Source organism: Rhinoraja longicauda, chromosome 14 (genome assembly GCF_053455715.1).
Source record: "Rhinoraja longicauda isolate Sanriku21f chromosome 14, sRhiLon1.1, whole genome shotgun sequence".
Lineage (NCBI taxonomy): Eukaryota > Metazoa > Chordata > Chondrichthyes > Rajiformes > Arhynchobatidae > Rhinoraja > Rhinoraja longicauda.
This window is the reverse complement of record NC_135966.1, coordinates 51,673,860-51,693,910: the sequence shown is the minus strand read 5'-3', so window position 1 is coordinate 51,693,910 and position 20,051 is coordinate 51,673,860. Positions and strand designations below refer to the sequence as shown.

Below are 20,051 nucleotides of genomic sequence, written 5' to 3'. Positions count from 1 at the left end.
CTGTAGTGGGTCCATGTTGCGAGGAAGGAGGGCACAGATGTGCTTCTTGATTAGTTTCTCGAAGCATTTCATGACAACCGAGGTGAGGGCCACCGGTTGGTAGTAATTTAAACAAGCTGGAGAGGCGTTCTTTGGCACCGGTACAATGATGGATCTTTTGAAGCATGCAGGAACCACGGACTTTGCCAAGGACAAACTGCCAGAGGAGGTAGTTGAGGCCGGTAATATGACACCATTTAAAAGACACTTGGGCAGGTACATGGATAGGAACTGTTTAGAGGGATTTAGGCCAAAACGAGCAAATGGGACTAGCTTGGATGAGGGATCTTGGTCAACATGGATGAGTTGATATGAAGGAGCTGTTTCCTGGCTCTATGACTCTAAGACGATGTGACTCTGTGACATCCCAGCTGGGGAAAACCATACCCACATATAGGTCAGTGAGGTCACCTCTTACTCTACTAAATTCCAGGGAATATATACCATTTCTGTTTAAACTGTCTCTTCCCAGAAAGCAATCTGTAAACTTTTCTTGCATTTAGAAACATAGAAACATAGAAAATAGGTGCAGGAGGAGGCCATTCGGCCCCCCTTGAGCCAGCACCGCCATTCATTGTGATCGTGGCTGATCATCCACAATCAGTAACTTGTGCCCAACTTCTCCCCATATCGCTTGATTCCACTACCCCCCAGAGCTCTATCTAACTCTCTCTTAAATCCATCCAGTGATTTGGCCTCCACTGCCCTCTGTGGCAGAGAATTCCACAAATTCACAACTCTCTGGGTGAAAAAGTTCCTTCTCACCTCAGTTTTAAATGACCTCCCCTTTATTCTAAGACTGTGGCCCTTGGTTCTGGACTCCCCCAACATTGGGAACATTTTTCCTGCATCTAGCTTGTCCAGTCTTTTATAATTTTCTATGTCTCTATAAGATCCCCTCTCATCTTTCTAAACTCCAGTGAATACAAGCCTGATCTTTTCAATCTTTCCTCATATGATAGTCCCACCATCCCAGGGATCAATCTGGTGAACCTACGTTGCACTGCCTCAAATACAAAGATGTATTTCCTCAAATTAGGAGACCAAAACTGTACACAATACTCCAGATGTGGTCTTACCAGGGCCCTATACACCTGCAGATTTCTCCAACTGCACGTGTATTGTTGATAAAAACAGATTAGATCAATGCATAATGTTCCAGATACATTCTCACCAGAGTCCCTGTAAATTGGCATTAAATGTTTCTGCTCTCCTGCCAAAATCCTCTCGGTGGTCATTCATTTTACAAGCCATGTTTTCTGCAGCCACTTTGTGGATCTTGATTATCCAGGAGATGTCATGATGAAGGGGCAGATGGGGAGAGAGCCTTTATTTTGAGGATCTTCAGTGTGAGGCCTACCATCTCAAAATTTTCAGGGAAACACTCAAGGATAATTTGGAACTTGACCTCCAAGGTGCCGCATGTGCACGCATCATCTGTGTATTGTGAATCAGTAATTGAGATTACAGAGACAAGGATGAAGGTTGAACAGTATTTATTCACAAAATGCTGGAATAACTCAGCAGGTCAGGCAGCATCTCAGGAGAGAAGGAATGGGTGACGTTTCGGGTCGAGACCCTTCTTCAGTCTGAAGAAGGGTCTCGACCCGAAACGTCACCCATTCCTTCTCTCCTGAGATGCTGCCTGACCTGCTGAGTTACTCCAGCATTTTGTGAATAAATACCTTCGATTTGTACCAGCATCTGCAGTTATTTTCTTATACTACCTAAGGTTGAGCAGTAGGTCGACTCACCCCAGGGCTGCATGTTTGATGGAAACGATGTGCAGTAAGAGTGACTAGCGTGTTGTCATAATTTTGCCTGACCCCGTTCTGTGGCGATTGTGGGTCTATGTTCCGTTGAATGTCGTGGACTAGTTAGTTAAGAACATCATGCATGTATCTGACATGGAAGGAAGGCATATCTCTGAGTGCAGCCACGTTCGAGAAGGATTTCACAGAAGCAATAAACAGATGTAAGCAGGCCTTGCTAATGTTCAATGCTCGAGGATCGCAGGGCAGGAAAGTGCTGTCAAAGTGACAGTCTGCAGTCGGTACTTTCTGCAGCCACTGTGAATTGGTGATGGGGTAAGCAGATGTTGAATTCAGGGGTGGAATACTCATTTAACAGAGTGGTCTGTCCTGCAATTCTCCATTGAGATGAGATTTGAACTCTTAATCATTGAACGGCTCGTTGAGAATCCTAGCCATGGCTCTCCTCTGTGGTATATAGTTCAACCAGGCAAGAGCAGGAGGGACCAGGCTGCGAACAAATCACAGGAAGGCCAGATCCCATTTCTTAATCATTCTGACATTTAAGCTGAATCAAGATCATGAGAGTGCAAGTATCAGATGTAAAAATATCCAGAGCCATTATGTTCACAACATGAACTAAGACAATGCTGAGGAGACCAAATTGCCTTTTCAAGAATGTTGAATGATATTTTTCGGGCGGTACAGCTGGTAAAGCTCCTGCCTCGCAGTGCCAGCAACCCAGGTTCCATCCTGACCTTGGTGTCTGGGTGGAGTTTGCGCATTCTCCCTGTGACCACGTGGGTTTCTTCTGGGTGCTCAGGTTTCCTCCCACATTCCAAAGACATGTGGGTTTATAGGTTAATTTGCCTCTGTAAATTGCCCCCTCGTGTGCAGGGAGTAGATGAGAAAGTGGGATAACATAGAACTAGTGTAAATGGGCAATTGATGTTAGGAATTGGCTCGGTGGGCCAAAGGGCCTGTCGCCATGCTGTATCTATAAGGTAAACTAAAGTAAGTGGACACTTGTTCTCAATGCCATGTTATACTCAGCTACCAGGATACATGCAGGGTCATCTGCAGGAATGTCACAGCCAATTCCTCTTCTTCAGCTAAGCATTAAGTTCAGTGCAGAGACAGCACAGTTGAACTGGGACGAATCATGGTGCAGGCTGCATACACCGATGAACCAAAACATTATGACCACTGACAGGTGAAGTGAATAACATTGGTTATCTTGTTACAAAGGCACCTGTCAGGGGGTGTGATATATTAGGCAGCAAGTGAACAGTCAGTTCTTGAAGTTGATGTGTTGGATGCAGGAGAAATGGGCAGGAGTAAAGATCTGAGCGACTTTGACAAGGGCCAAATAGTTTTGGCCAGACGACTGGGTCAGAGCATCTCTGAAACGGCAAGGCTAGTGGGGTGCTGCTAAAGGATCTGCTGCTATTGTTTTGGTGCCAGATACCACAGGACACCTTCAGGGGTCTTGTAGAGTCCATGCCTCGGCGGGTCAGTGCTGTTTTGGCACACGGAGGACCAACTGCATATTAGGCAAGTGGTCATAATGTTTTGGCTCATCGGTGTAGAGCTGTGATTCTTCACCTGTTTGTTATGTGGGTTCACATGCCTTTACAAAGTCACCATGTGGCCAGTGAAGGACAGATGCTCTTCAAGTTCCATCTGACAACATATTAGTGATCTGCCACATTATGCAGCTGGCCAATCTAGGTGCCTGTCTTTTAGACGTGTTTACACATAAGACAAATATATGAAGGCTCTTGCAAGTCAAATTCAGGTAGAAATGAGAAACATTATCAATAATACTGCTAATTATGTTTAGTTTTAGTTAATGGTTTCGATGGCTTTTGTACACAGGCTCAGAGGACTACCGAACCAAGCTGAGTAGTGACTGCTTCATGGACCTGGTTTGCCCTGAGAAATGCCGCTGTGAGGGCACTGTTGTGGACTGCTCCAATCAGAAGCTCTACAGAATCCCCAGTCATCTCCCGGAGTACACCACTGAACTGTGAGTCTAGCTATCAAAGCGTCCCCTCCACCCCTCGATAACACAGTTAAAGAACCTTCACCCTCTCAACCAAGCAAGAACTTTAATGTGTTGCCACGTGCCGTCGGTATAGATAGAAATGAATTATGACTTGAAATCTTATTGGTTTGGGGGACAGAATTGAAATGGATGTAAATCACTGTAAATTGAAACATTACAGGTATCGGACCTTGTGAGCCAAGAGCAGTATCAGCTAAATGATGGTAACCAGACGTTACTGAGAAATGCAACTGTTATCTTCATGCCCATTGTTTAGAGAGGGGAAAATCAACAATTATTTTTGCTTCCAATCCCATTTTCTTTTCCCACCGCTCATAAATGTTAGCTTTCTAATTACCTCTAGTATTTGCTCCATCCTTCCCTGAAGACCAGGATTTAATTTTGTCGAAATGAACTGTTCAAGTAGATATTAATTTTGTGAACAAACCTTGGCAGGACATTTTGTTACAAAGTGGATCATGTTTGAATTCATAAAACTGTCTTTATCCAGGGGGTATGCAAATTGACCAAGGCCTTTTCATCTCTGGCCTTTGTCCAACGATTTGTCCATCGAAACCCTCCTCACCTGCATCGACCGATTACTTGCCAGGCTTTGTCCTGCCCCTCCTCTCTTCCAGCTTTATTCCTCCTTCTCCGCCATCACAGTCAGTCTGAAGAAGGTTCCCGACCCGAAACGTCACATATCCATGTTTTCCAGAGATGCTCCCTGACTTGTTGAGTTACTCCAGTAATTTGCGTCTTTTTTTGTTGTAAAATGGCATCTGCAGTTCCTTGTTTCTACATTCGAGAGCAGTAATTGGTTTGAGACTGGGTTGGTAAGATCAAACCCCTCTCAGCAACTCATTCGTTCTTGCTGTTTGTCCATTCTGATTCAACTTCACCATGTAAATATCTGCTCAAATTATTGAGGAGTCCGAACACGTCAGAGTGAATGCAGATTCATTGAAAAGGAAATGGGGCAGTTTGCAAATTCCGCAGGGATTAAATGGCTACCAATCAGTCAACGATGATGAAGAATGGAAATGATTTGAACTAGTAGGTCCAACACTTGGACCAAACAATGTGGATGAAACCAAATCGACTTTTGGTAAAGTTTTCTTGTGCAAAGGATAAACGTGCAACTGATATATTTTACCAATTATACCTTAACATTTGATCTCAACCTTCTCAGTAGTTCATCTCTCTGTTGGTGATGTTCCACAATTCTTTGGCAAGTCATATTTATCTGTCTCTTTGATTGGTCTAGGCGATTGAATGACAATGAATTGGCCATCCTGGAAGCAACAGGCATCTTCAAGAAACTCCCCAATCTCCGTAAAATGTAAGTGTATCAAATGAATGCATCAGTCACAAGTTTCCCACAAGAGCACATTAGGGGATCAGATGTTGACATGCAGTTGTAAATGATAATGAATAAATGATAAAGAGGCACTCCTGAATAACATATTCCAAATCTTGCAATATTGTATACATCTCTAGTCACCACATTGCTGGAAGAACATGGTAGGAATAGAGGTAGTACAAATGAGACCCACTAGGATATTGCCTGAAATGGAAGGCTGTACTTATTAAGAGAGAATGGATAAGCTGGGTTTATTCTCAATAGAATGTAGGAGACTGAGGAGTGGCCTTACAGATGTTTATGTGATTATGAGGGGCGTAGATAAGCTAGATAGTCAATTCATTTTTTAACATTTGTATTTTTTAACTGACCGCAAGTGATAGAGTCATTGAGTCATACAACATGGAAACAGGCCCCTAGGCCCACCTTGCCCACTCCGACTAAAATGCCCCAACTACAATAATCCCACAGGCCTGCATTTGCCACAAATCCATCTAAACCTTTCCTATTCATGTACCTGTCCAAATGTCTTTTAAATGTTGTGATAGTACCTGCCTCAACTACCTCCTCCAGTAGCTCATTCCATATGCCCACCACCCTTTGTGTGAAAAATTTGCCCCATTGTAGTTTACACTTGGAGTCCAGTTATCATTCCAGTAAATCTATGGAGACTGATAGATCTGGTGACTAGAACTGCTTATGGAAATGCAGTTTAGAGTAACCTTGACTTTAGATAATCTGTCGCATCACTTCCTGCTGGGTGTCTCATCCTTCAGTCCTTTTGAATATATTCTGAATGTTTCCATGATTGTTTAATAATCTCTGCACATGGAGCACAATCTTTTTTTAGGTAGCTGCTATTCCTAGTTTTCTCTACTTTTAGAAGGTACTTTATTCCATTTTACTTTAGGATCAAAGTGAATGTCTACAATGAAATATTATTGTTACAAATATTGTCCATTCTCTTGATCTGTTGATGTCTTCTTTTGGTATTGTACCTCCAATGAGATTCCTTTCATGGCTGTCTTTGGTGAGCTTGGATATCCATATTATCATTTAACGGTTATGTATAGGATGGGTAAATGATTAGTCACATCCTGCCATTGAGAGTGCCTGCCTACTACTCCAACTCACTGAATCCTGCTGCTTAATAGTTTGCTAACCAACTCAATCATTTGCCTTCAATTCCATGAGCTTCAGGTTAAGCTCCCATAAAAAAATGCCTTCTGGATATCAATGTGAAAGGCAATTGTTTTTAGTCAACATTCCCTATTTTAATCACATCTTCAAAATACTAAATCAAATCTATGCAACCCGGTCTGTCTCACCAGTCTGCAGGTTTTAGGATGCTACAGGCCTCCATTACCTTTATTATAGGCTCTGGTCATTTCCCAGCCACATATGTTAGATTAACTAGTCCATAATTTCCTAGTTTCCCTTTCTCATCTTTCTTAATTAGTGGAGTGTAGTCTAGAGAAAGGGATTCCAAGCCAGCTTGAAATTAAGAATTTTAAGATGATGGTCAGGCCATGTGTTCTAATTCACTTTGTTGAAATCCTTAGACAGAAATTATTTGGCTCTGAAAATGTATTTCCAGTATTCTCTTCAAAATGATTACTTTGCTTTTGTGAAATGAAGTGTTTCAATATACATTTCTTTGGGGTTAATGGCAGCTTGTATATCCGTCTTTTCCATAAACATTAATTTCAAATACTCACTATTACTTCCAAGGGCAACATCAATATCGTCAGTTTTCATTGCTCCCGACTATCTTTCCTTTCATTTTGTAATCTTGTTTTGGTTTCATATCTTTGCAAGTTTCTTTCTGCTCTTGCTGTCAGTTTGACAATCTTTTGTTGTTGCTTTTTTAATGTCTGCCAGATGCTGGGATCGAAGTTATTGTGGATTGTGAGCTGCTTTCTTTTCTTTTAATCTCATGTGATCCTTTGCTTCACGAGTTGTCATGGTTTTTTTGTTGTTTGGCAATGAAAACTCTTACATTTATGGATGTACTCTGGCTCCCTGTCACACACAATTATTTTGGTCAAATAGCTTCATTGATCTTCTGTCATTTTTATCCATTAGTAACATTGGCCAGTTTATTGTCCATTTGCAACAATTGCAAATAAATAGACAAGAACCATGTCAGTTGGCAAATACTTATTTATCTATTTATTAATTTCCCTATGTTCTCTAAATCTCTGTAAAGCGTCTTTGAGTATATGAAAAGTGCTATATAAATAAAACACATTATTATTATTATTATTATAAAGAAAGTATGAGCACGTTATTGATGCATCAGTTATAATTTGACAGACTGATATCTGATTAAATTCAAATTAATTTGCAATTAAAAAATTCAAATAGTATCATCTTCAGTTTCTTTTTATATCATCAGGCAGGTTCCATTCTCAGTTCAAAACACGCTTTAAAATTTTTATGATGCTTTTACTTGCTGTTCTTGATCACTTAAATGATATAGCTGCCAGTCTGTAACTTGTTTGATATAAAGGTTGACAAACAACCTTACCACTGTAAGTACAAGTAATCCACTACTTTAAACAGACACTACTAATGTTTTGGACATCAAGATCATCTGGGCTTGAATATTTTGCAAATCTTATCAAATATGTAAATCTTTCTCAATAAAAGAGTGATTAGATTAAGTTTAAATGAAGAATGCCAATTGAATCAATGCACCAACTTCCTTTACAACACAATCTGATCTTGATGTAAATGAAACAATTAATTCTTCTGTACTACATACGGAGGGATTCAGAATCCTAGGAGCTGACAAAATGGCTGAATATTAACCCATCATTGTCAATTGTTAATGATTCTTTCTGAGCTTAAAATACTCAACAATGACGCAGGAAAGTCCAATCCTACTGCAAAACCAAGATGTCAGAGCAGTTCAACACTTATCAAATATGTCCTGCCTTGTATGATGGTAACGTTTCTGTATATCATGGTTCAGATCTGTGCTCAATGTCACTCAGGCTCAGTCTTGCTCCTTAGACGTTCTTTGAATCTAGAGTTGTCACCTGAACTCCAAAGGCTTCTCTGGACCTGAGAAAGGCCATTGTGGTTGATGATCAGTAACTGAATCCAAAAAAAAAAGGTTTGCAAAAGTCCCCACCTGAAGGCTGGCTGCTTCAAGGGTGGCAATCATCTTCCTTAAGCCCGTGCTGACTGGATATATCAAAAAATGTATCCAGAGATTCTGTCAGGATACTCTTCAGTCATATCGTGGCATTCCTGAAAATTATACTGAGTAATACTGCATCCCAACGAGGTCCAATTCCAGAACTCCAACAAACTGAATATCTTAAGACCTGATTGTGCGTCCAAATATGAGTTGAAGGTCATAACCTTCTGTAGTTGCAGTAGAATAGCAGGGCATTGAATAGATATCTCCTCACTGTCCTCAGTGAAAATTCTTTCACTTTGCCTGAAGGCAGCAGTGGTGGAGAGACGGAGTGAAGGGGGACTATTGGGAAGGTGGGGACATGGGGTCAGACTATCTATCACAGGGAAGGCAGAAACGTGGGAACAATGTTCCTGCAATTGTTGTTACCATGTTGTGTTTTGCATTGACCTGCGTCAGTACTGATGAAACCAAGTGAGATATGTATCCCTGTTGATTGAACTTCCCCTGAGCAGATGATATTTCTCTCGAGTCAAAATCTGGATTGCCTGATATCCAAACAGGTAAAGATATTTTAAATAGTTATTGCTGGTTAACATCAAGTATCCCACTGTTTCACTGGCTGACTATCTCAATACAATACTATTCATTATATCCATATAACTATATAACCATATAACAATTAAAACACGGAAACAGGCCCGTTCGGCCCAACCAGTCCACGCCGACCACTTTCTCTGACCTAGTCTCATCTACCTGCTCTCAGACCATAACCCTCCAATCCCCTCCCATCCATATACCTATCCAATTTACTCTTAAATAATAAAATCGAGCCTGCCTCCACCACTTCCACCGGAAGCTCATTCCACACAGCCACCACCCTCTGAGTAAAGAAGTTACCCCTCATGTTACCCCTAAACTTTTGTCCCTTAATTCTGAAGTTATGTCCCCTTGTTGGAATCTTCCCCACTCTCAAAGGGAAAAGCCTACCCACGTCAACTCTGTCCGTCCCTCTTAAAATTTTAAAAACCTCTATCAAGTCCCCCCTCAACCTTCTACGCTCCAAAGAATAAAGACCCAACCTGTTCAACCTCTCCCTGTAGCTTAAGTGCTGAAACCCAGGCAACATTCTAGTAAATCTCCTCTGTACCCTCTCCATTTTGTCGACATCCTTCCTATAATTTGGCGACCAGAACTGCACACCATACTCCAGATTCGGCCTCACCAATGCCCTGTACAATTTTAACATTACATCCCAACTTCTATATTCGATGCTCTGATTTATAAAGGCAAGCATACCAAACGCCTTCTTCACCACCCTATCCACATGAGATTCCACCTTCAGGGAACAATGCACAATTATTCCCAGATCCCTCTGTTCCACTGCATTCCTCAATTCCCTACCATTTACCCTGTACGTCCTATTTTGATTTGTCCTACCAAAATGCAGCACCTCACACTTATCAGCATTAAACTCCATCTGCCATCTTTCAGCCCACCCTTCCAAAAGGCCCAAGTCTCTCTGTAGACTTTGAAAATCCACTTCATTATTAACTACACCACCTATCTTAGTATCATCTGCATACTTACTAATCCAATTTGCCACACCTTCATCCAGACCATTAATGTAAATGACAAACAACAGTGGACCCAACACAGATCCTTGGGGTACTCCACTAGACACTGGCCTCCAACCTGACATACAGTTGTCAACCATTACCCTCTGGTATCTCCCATTCAGCCATTGTTAAATCCACCTTGCAACCTCACTATTAATACCCAATGATTTAACCTTCTTAATCAACCTTCCATGTGGAACCTTGTCAAATGCCTTACTGAAGTCCATATAGACAACATCCATAGCCTTGCCCTTATCAATTTCCCTGGTAACCTCTTCAAAAAATTCAAGAAGATTAGTCAAACATGACCTTCCAGGCACAAATCCATGTTGACTGTCTCTATCATATAATATATCGTATAAAATTATAAAAGGACTGGATAAACTATATGCAGGAAAAATGTTCCCAATGTTCGGGGAGTCCAGAACCAGGGGCCACAGTCTCAGAATAAAGGAGAGGCCATTTAAAACTGAGGTGAGAAGAAACTTTTTCACCCAGAGAGTTGTGAATTTGTGGAATTCTCTGCCACAGAAGGCAGTGGAGGCCAATTCACTGGTTGATTTTAAAGGAGAGTTAGATAGAGCTCTAGGGGCTAGTGGAATCAAGGGTTATGGGGAGAAGGCAGGCACTGGTTACTGATTGTGGATGATCAGCCATAATAAGAATGAATGGTGGTGCTGGCTCGAAGGGCCAAATGGCCTCCTCCTATGTTTCTATGTTTCTAATAGAGATCAGCTATTCAAGTTTAATGCCCAGCAATGCTTTTCATGGCCAGGCAGAGAAGCCTACTGGAAAATGTACACATGTGGACACTGTGGCTCTTGCGGCTGGTTGAATCAATTGTCCAAAGTCTTTAGATTACAGATGAAGGCCAATGTATTAGTGGAGTGCCCTTGGAATATACTTCAGCAGGAATGGACTTCTAGAAGGCATGAGGAAGGAAAATGCTGATCAAATGGATGTTAACAATGCACACATATCAGAATCCAACCATTGTGTGCTAATCTGCCCCGTCTTTATGATCCTTGGGGAGCCTTACAGCCAGTGGTGTGGATGTAAAATGGGGAACAGTCCACCTGCTAGTTAATAAGCATGCCAGCAGTGTGTGTCATTCTCTCTCAGCACTGCATATGTGACAGCACTGCAGTGTGTGTCATTCTCTGTCAGCACTGCATATGTGACAAAGAATCTCAATTTATTTCCCTCCTGATGGCAAGAACAGTAATGTAGTACATGATGTTGCTGTCTCACTGTTCCAGCAGCTCATGTTCAATCCTGACCTCTGTTGACATCCGTCTGGTGTTTTACGTGTCCTGCCTTTGACTGCATTCACAACCCCTCTACCCCCAATGCTTCGCTTTCCTCCTGCTTCTCGAACAAGTGCTGGTAGATTAATTGGATCCTATGCAGGAAAATTGGGAAAATTGCCCCAATATTAGTTTAGTTTGGAGATACAGTGCGGAAACAGTCCCTTTGACCCACCAAGTCCGCCCCATCCAGCAATCCCCGCACACTGACACTATCCTATACTCACCAGGGACAATTTACAATTTAAAAAAGCCAATTGACCGACAAACCTGCACATCTTTGGAGTGTGGCAGGAAACCGGAGCTCCCGGAGAAACCTCAAATATGTCACAGGGAGAACGTACAAACTCCATACCGACAGCACCTGTAGTCAGGATCAAACCTGGTTCTCTGGCGCTGTAAGGCAGCAACTCTACCACTGTGCCACCGTGCCGCCCGTTGGCTGAAGAATCAGAGGAAATATGAGAAAGAATATATTACAGGAAATCAAATGGGGGTATGGTACTGATGGGATTGCCTTTAGGGTCAGCTTAGACACAATGGACTAAATGGCCTCCTTTGATGGTGTAAGGTAATATGGAAAATAATGTGAAAATATAATTTCACCCATTTTACTCAAAAGGCACTTACTGGTCAATGAGTGTTTTACACCCAGACTATGTACAGTATGTGCAACCAGATACCACCAAGTCTATGTACAGTATGTGCAACCAGATACCACCAAGTCTATGTACAGTATGTGCAACCAGATACCATCACCACTATCTGCCCCACCCAGTTCAATTTGCTATCAACTTCAAAAAATGTTTGCCAGGATTCTGAGAAAATGTAAATGTCTTGAATCTGGCAGCAGCACGAGAGATGAAAAAAATAACATCTAGGATGATTCACAAGATGCCTTTCTTCAGAGTGACTAGTAAGAGAGTGACATTGAAGAATGTTAGGTACATAGGAAAGAGCTGGGAATTAAAGCTCTGGAAATCAATCATCAGGGCCAACCAAAGGCAGAACAAGGCTTCCTACATAGAATGGATCACCACTTGACAATGCCAAGTAAATATGTTAAGTTATGTTCTTTGCAATATTTATATCTCCCCCCCCGCCTCCCCTCCATGATCAGGCTTGTTTCAGCTGCTGGAGGCTGGAGAGTGTGAGTCCAGGGAGTGAGTCCCCCATCATGTTCCTCTCACCACGCTCTATACTTCCTAATGAGCCTGTCATATCATGCCTGGAACATTCCTGCAGCCACACGACAACTCCCATTTTGTTTTCTGTCGATCTTTAGCAGCTGATGTTGATCTTGCCTTGGCGCTGCTACACCCTGGTTTCAGCTGCCATTTGTCTATGCTCTGCCTCACGATCTCCTGTTGTCTTTGTTGCTTCTTTGCTCACCCTGCCTTTTCTGCTTCGTCCTCCGTTGGCATACAAATGCCAATGAAACATAAACAGTTTAAGCCATGACCTCAGTGGAAAAAGGGGAAAGGCTTATCCTGTCACTCCAGGGCTTAATCACTCAGTTGCCTACTTAACTTTCCCAGGTGCAGTTTGGAAAGTTTGGTTCCGTCCTTCAGATGAAGAAAGAAGGAAGTTCTAATTTCACACTAAGTTTAGAACCTGCACCTGGAGAAATTAAACAGGCCTTACAAAAGCTGCTATCAAGGGAGCTTATTAGATTTCTTTGGAGACGGGAAAGGCCTGAAAGTACAAATCAAATTGGAGCCAAGATTCTGATTTCACTGTTCATTCACAACACCACAGTTTTCTGTTTTTGTTGAGCCAGGTTTTAATGTTGCAGGCAGTGCTTGCTGATTGTGGAGCCAATTCACTCTCCTCGTTGATCATGGACCCTTGTATTGCTCAGACAACACAATGACCAAAGGAGTCAACTAAAAATATCAGCCAGAGTCAAATATTATAGCACAGAAGTGCCATTCAGACCCTCAGTTCTCACAATAGATCAAATCCAATTTCCAAGAGTAGTTTTAGTTTTACAGATACCGCATGAAAACAAGCCCATCGGTCCAGTGAATCCACACTGACTATCGATCACCCGCCCCCACTAGTTCTAGGTTATCCCACCTCACCGTCCACTCCCAACACTCTAGGGAATGTTTACAGTGGCCAATTATCCGACAAACCCGCACATCTTTGTGGGAGGAAATCAGAGACCCAGATGAAACCCACGCGGTCACAAAGTCCACACAGACAGCACCCTGGGATCAAGATTGAATCAGAGTCTTTGGCGCTCTGAGGCATCAACTCTACCAGCTGTGCCAATGTGCCATCTAAGTATCTGTACAAAACCTGAATAACTTTACTGCTTCAATAATCCAAGTAGAGTTCCAGATCACAGTTTACATAAAATAGATTTTTTTGTATCCCTCAGATCCTTTGTTCAGAACATTGTTTTGTTAAACCTTTCCCTCATTTTCCTTTCTTGTTCTGCTGCTATTTTACACCCATGCTCGATGAGGCAGGAGGTCAACACATTGCAAGCACACAGATCAACGATTGTCTATTGCCACACATTCTGTTGTTAATGCTAGTCCACCATTATAGTGATGAGCACAGTACCTTAATGGGTCACCCATTTGTGGTCATTTCCACGGATGAGTATGGAGAGAAGGATAAATCCATGGGCTTTGTGTGTCTGTGAAATGGTTGACATACCGTGTTAACTATGTGACACGTGCTCCTTATACTGAGCAGTGCGCCCACAGCACTGGTACCTGAGAACAAATGCCTCCTCACTTGTTAAAACATTAAAAACCTTCACTGCACTGTAACTGGCACATGAGGTTTCTGTCTGAGGAAACCAAGCACCATAAATCTCAGTTTCAACTTGACAGGACAAATATGGAATTGAAAATGGAGACACCTCGTTTCTATTCCCGTGCTAGGGGAGAGGGGAACTTGAAATTGAAATTTACCTGCACCAATCGTGATGTACCCTTTTGTTATTATATACCAAGTTATAATAGATTCCACACAATTCCTACAGATTGAATTTTACTGGAATTACATGGAGATATACACCAATCAGCCAAAACATTATGACCACTGACAGGTGAAGTGAATTACATTGATTATCTTGTTACAATGGCACCTGCCAAGGGGTGGGATATATTAGGCAGCAAGTGAACAGTCAGTTCTTGAAGTTGATGTGTTGGATGCAGGAGAAATGGGCAGGAGTAAAGACCTGAGCGACTTTGACAAGGGCCGAATTGTTATGGCCAGACGCCTGGGTCAGAGCATCTCTGAAATGGCAAGGCTTGTGGGGTGCTCCCAGTCAGCAGTGGTGAGTACCTACCGACAGTGGTCCGAGGAGGGACAAACCACAAACCGGCGACAGGGTGTTGGGCGCCCAAGGCTCATTGATGCGCGAGGGCAACGAAGACATATTAGGCAGGTGGTCATAATGTTTTGGCTCATCGGTGTATATCATAGTAATCAGCCTATCTATGTTAGGTTAAACCATGTCCCTGTATCACATCAGTTCCACGAGCTTCCCCTTGCTTGTGCTGAGACAGCTGGCTGTACTGCAATGGTCTCAGGCCCCCTTCATTCCCACCTTTGCAAAGGTGCTCTTGTGAAGGTGTCAGGCGGGGAACACCATCAGTCCCAGCTATGATGCTTTCCACAGTCAGGTCATTTAGACTGGCCAGTGGGATGAATACCTCTCTGCCCATTAGAACTTTACACTCCACTGTGTCGCTAAGGCACCGCAGATTGTTAATGCCTCAATCATTATTAAAGTGTTCATTGGAACAGTGAATATCAGAACAGCACCGATTTGTAGATGGGACGATGTGGAGCAACCTTTTTTTGTAGATTATAAATGGATTTTCCGATACTGCACTTTAATTTGGAAAGCCTCTGAAAGCTCTTGGCTCCATAACAGCAGGCATCTTGTTTCAAAGCCTTCGCTCTAATCCAATCTTCACTCATTTGATCTGTTGATAAATTACTTAATGCAATAACATTTCAACATTATGTGTGTGCCATGTATATTTCCTCTTGCCACTTTCCATAACACACCTATAACACACCTATTGCACAACTTTGGCATTCATTCTTCATGAACCTATTGAACGCAGAAAGTACACCCATGAATGTCTGTATGTGCACTCTTTGTACATCCCATGTCCTTATGCCCCCATGTGCTTTGGTCTACATCACCATGTGCCAGTATCATTATATCCAAGTGTGTCAAAAGATATAGTTGCCAGTCTCTATTTAAACATTTCCACAAGTCCTTACACAAGTGTGTGCACGTTGTACATGTGTTTCTGGGTGTGTATGGATGTGTATGAGAGAGAGAGAGAGAGAGAGAGAGAGAGAGAGAGAGAGAGAGAGAGAGAGAGAGAGAGAGAGAGAGAGAGAGAGAGAGGGGAAAGTCCCAAGGCGGACAGCATTCTTGTCTGTATTGAGCAAAGGCAGTTCCAATATACCGGGGGTCAGACAGAGTTCACAGCTCCTTTTACATTGCCCCAGTAACACGCTTGAAAAATACTCCAACGTGACGTATCCACTTCCCCCACCATCCATCTTTGCAACTGTTTGGAGGTGGATTGGCCAATTAGTGCTGAATTATGAGCAGATTTGTGTTGTGGATTAACTTCCTCTGGGAGGCTGGGCAAAGTGGACGTTAATAACCATCGCAGAGTGAAGACTTAATTCCATCTGTAGGGATAAGGTTGAAATAGCTTGGAAAGTAGACTGCAAACTTCCCAGACACTGCTCACATTCGATCCCAGTATCACGCATCTCATTAATAAAGTGATTACAATTATAACTCAACATGGCCTACACTTCAATTAATAAAGCATTTTAGCAATTCAAGAGTGGTTATAGATTAGTTCATTTTCCATCGACTATTAAATGCTGTTTTCATTAAACTCCTTGATTTTCCAATTTACTGTAAACTAATTACAAAATCAAGTTATTTTGCATGATTTTATCAAAAATGCTTTCGTAGAGAGCAAAGAATGTTATTTATGCATACTGATGAAATGTTGGCCTTTTTATGGAATTAATGTTCTCATCATTTCTCATCAGAAACCTGAGCAACAACAAGGTCCGAGATATTCGAGAGGGAGCATTTGAAGGGGCATCAGGGGTTTTGGAATTGCTGCTGACTGGAAATGAACTGGAAATGGTCCACAACCGAATGTTTTCTGGTCTCTCTGGGCTCAAGACACTGTAAGTACACCACATCGATAACCTGTGTGCCCGCAGAGAGCTCAGTATCAGATCAGCTGTCAGTGCGAAACTCTTCCATTTATCAAAATCCAACCTTTTCCTGCTTCATCTGATTTCTGAATTTAATTTGTCCCCTGAAAGCTAACTTTTGATTTTCGGGAAAAAAAAAGACACAAAGTGCTGGAGTACCTCAGCGAGTCAGGCAGCATCTCTGGAGAACATCTCTGGAGAACAGTCTGAAGAAGGGTCTCGACCCGAAACGTCATCAGTCTGAAGAAGGGTCTCTACCCGAAACGTCACCCATTCCTTCCCTCCTGAGATGCTGCCTGTCCTGCTGAGTTACTCCAGCATTTTGTGAATAAATACCTTCTCTGGAGAACATGATCAGGTGGCCTTTCGGAACAAGACCCTTTTTCAGAGTGAATTTTCAGTGCACAATTAACTAAAATTAGTTTATTTAACTAAAATTAACAATGATCATCATTTGGTGTTGCATAGAAAAAATGAATCATAGCATATAAGATAGTCCATTCAGCCCTGCTGCACCACTACGCATTATCGTGACTGATGCTGTATCTTAGCACTATATTTCTTGATGCCTGATGTGGCCAGTAATATATCTGTCTCCTTAAATACATTTAGCAACTTGGACTATGCAGAGAATTCCACAGGTTCGCTGCCCTCTGAGAGAAGAAACCTCCTCTTATCTCAATCCTCAAAGTCTTTACTCTGTATCTTGAGATGGGGAATTCTAGTTCTGTGCTTCCCAGTTAGAGGAAACATCATCCCTGCATCCAGTCCGTCCAATGTTGTCAGAAGTCTATATGTTTTAATAACATTTGACTTAATAAGCTGAGAACTGAGTGTGGGCAAATATAAACCATTCTCATTCTCTCTGGATGAAAAATCGCCCTCAATCTGCAAAGTTGTATCAATTCAGTCATTGATTAAGTCCGATATTAAATAATATGTTTAATCACAAATCTAAAATCTTCCATGAGGCTGTGCATTTGGGCAATATAGGGCGGCACAGTGGCGCAGCGGTGGAATTGCTGCCTTACTGCGAATGCAACGCCGGAGACCCGGGTTTGATCCCAACTACGGGCGGTGACTGAACGGAGTTCGTACGTTCTCCCCATGACCTGCGTGGGTTTTCTCTGAGATCTTCGGTTTCCTCCCACACTCCAAAGACACAGAAAAATAGAAACATAGAAAATAGGTGCAGGAGGAGGCCATTTGGCCCTTCGAGCCAGCACCACCATTCATTGTGATCATGGCTGATCATCCACAATCAGTAACCTGTGCCTGCCTTCTCCCCATATCCCTTGATTCCACTAGCCCCTAGAGATCTATCTAACTCTTTTAAATTCATCCAGTGAATTGGCCTCCACTGCCTTCCATGGCAGAGAATTCCACAAATTCACAACTCTCTGGGTGAAAAAGTTTCTTCTCACCTCAGTTTTAAATGGCCTCCCCTTTGTTCTTAGACTGTGGCCCCTTGTTCTGGACTCCCCCAACATTAGGAACGTTTTACCTGTATCTAGCTTGTCGAGTCGTTTTCTAATTTTATATGTCTCGATAAGATCTCCACTCATCCTTCTAAACTCCAGTGAATACAAGCCCAGTCTCTCCAATCTTTCCTCATATGACAGTCCCTCCATCCCAGGGATTAACCTCATGAACCTACGCTGCACCAACCTCTGCTCACCAACCTCCCATGTGGGACCTTATCAAAGGCTTTCTTAAAGTCCAGATACACTACATCCACTGGCTTTCCTTCATCCATTTTACTTGTCCTCAAACAATTCCAGAAGATTAGTCAAGCAGGATTTCCCCTTCATAAATCCAGGCTGACTTGGCAACCAATCCTTTTATTGCTATCCAAATGCGCCATTATTACCTCTTTAATAATTGACTCCAGCATCTTCCCCACCACCGATGTCAGTCTAACTGGTCTATAATTCCCCCTGTTCTCTCTCGCTCCTTTCTGGAAAAGTGGGATAGCATTAGCTACCTTCCAATCCACAGGAACTAATCCTGAATCTGTAGAACATTGGAAAATGATCACCAATGCGTCCACAATTTCTAGAGCCACCTCCTTGCATACCCTGGGATGCAAGACCATCAGGCCCTGGGGATTTATCAGCCTTCAGCCCATTAGTCTACCCAACACTATTTCTCGCCTAATGCAAATTTCTTTCAGTTCCTCTGTCTCCCGTGATCCTCTGTCCATTAGTACATCTGGGAGATTGTTTGTGTCTTCCTTAGTGAAGACAGATCCGAAGTACTTGTTCAACTCTTCCGCCATTTCCTTGTTACCCATAATAATTTCACCTGTTTCTGCCTTCAAGCGGCCTACATTTGTCTTTACTAATCTTTTTCTCTTAACATACCTAAAGAAGCTTTTACTGTCCTTTATATTCTTGGCCAGCTTTGCTTCGTACCTCATCTTTTCAGCCCGTATTGCCCTTTTTGCTACCTTCTATTGTCCTTTGAAAGTTGCCCAATCCTCTGGCTTCCCGCTATTCTTTGCTTTGTTATACATCTTTTCTTTTAGTTTTATTCCATCTCGAACTTCCCTTTCTTCCATTTCTAACTTCCCTTGTCAGCCACAGTTGCCTCTTACTCCCCTTAGAATCTTTCTTCCTCTTTGGAATGAAATGATCCTGCACCTTCTGGATTATGCCCAGAAATTCCTGCCATTGCTTTTCCATCGTCATTCCTGCTAGGATCCTTTTCCATTCGACCGTGGCCAGCTCCTCTCTCATGCCTTCGTAGTCCCCTTTGTTCAACTGCAACACTGACATTCCTGGTTTAACCTTCTCCTTCTCAAATTGCAGGTTAAAACTTATCATATTATGGTCACTACCTCCAAGCGGTTCCTTTACCTCGAGTTCCCTTATTAAATCTGGTCAACACTAAATCCAGAATTGCCTTCTCTCTGGTAGGCTCTAGTACAAGCTGCTCTGAATCCATCTCGGAGGCAGTCTACCCCCTTTCTTGGGGTCCAGAACCAACCTGATTTTCCCAGTCTACCTGCATATTGAAATCCCCCATCACTACAGTGGCATTACTTTTCTTACATGCCAGTTTTAACTCCTGCTGCATCTTACACCCTATATCCCGGCTACTATTTGGGGATCTGTAGATGACACCAATTAATGCCTTCTTGCCTTTACAATTCCTCACCTCAATCCACAGTGACTCCACCTCGTCAGTCCCTATGTCTTCCCTTGCAAGGGACTGAATTTCGTCCCTCACCAGCAGAGCTACCCCACCGCCTCTGCCCACCTGCCTGTCCTTTCTATAGGACGTATAACCCTGAATATTAAGTTCTCAGGCCCGATCCTCCTGCAACCACGTCTCTGTAATCCCCACAATGTCATATCTACCAATCTCTAACTGAGCCTCAAGCTCATCCACTTTACTTCTTCTACTTTGCGCATTCATATATAATACTTTTAATCCTTTGCTCATCTCACCTTTCACATCGATTCCTATTTCACTTGGCCATTTTCTCCTATTCCTTCGTGAGCTTTCTGTCCCATTAATTCTGGGGTCTTTCTTAACTTTTC

The 20,051-nt window shown here is 42.5% G+C and overlaps 1 protein-coding gene across 5 annotated transcripts in view; it reads left to right on the top strand.

Annotated features, from left to right (window-relative positions):
- LOC144600260 (slit homolog 3 protein-like) overlaps positions 1 to 20,051 on the top strand; it is a 595,019-nt gene that overhangs the window by 494,502 nt on the left and 80,466 nt on the right. For all 5 annotated transcript variants that reach the window (XM_078411831.1, XM_078411833.1, XM_078411834.1 and 2 more), the window contains 3 exons: positions 3,669 to 3,819; positions 5,105 to 5,179; positions 16,333 to 16,476. In XM_078411831.1, coding sequence (XP_078267957.1) covers positions 3,669 to 3,819; positions 5,105 to 5,179; positions 16,333 to 16,476 — 370 coding nt within the window. The remainder of the gene's footprint in view (positions 1 to 3,668; positions 3,820 to 5,104; positions 5,180 to 16,332; positions 16,477 to 20,051) is intronic.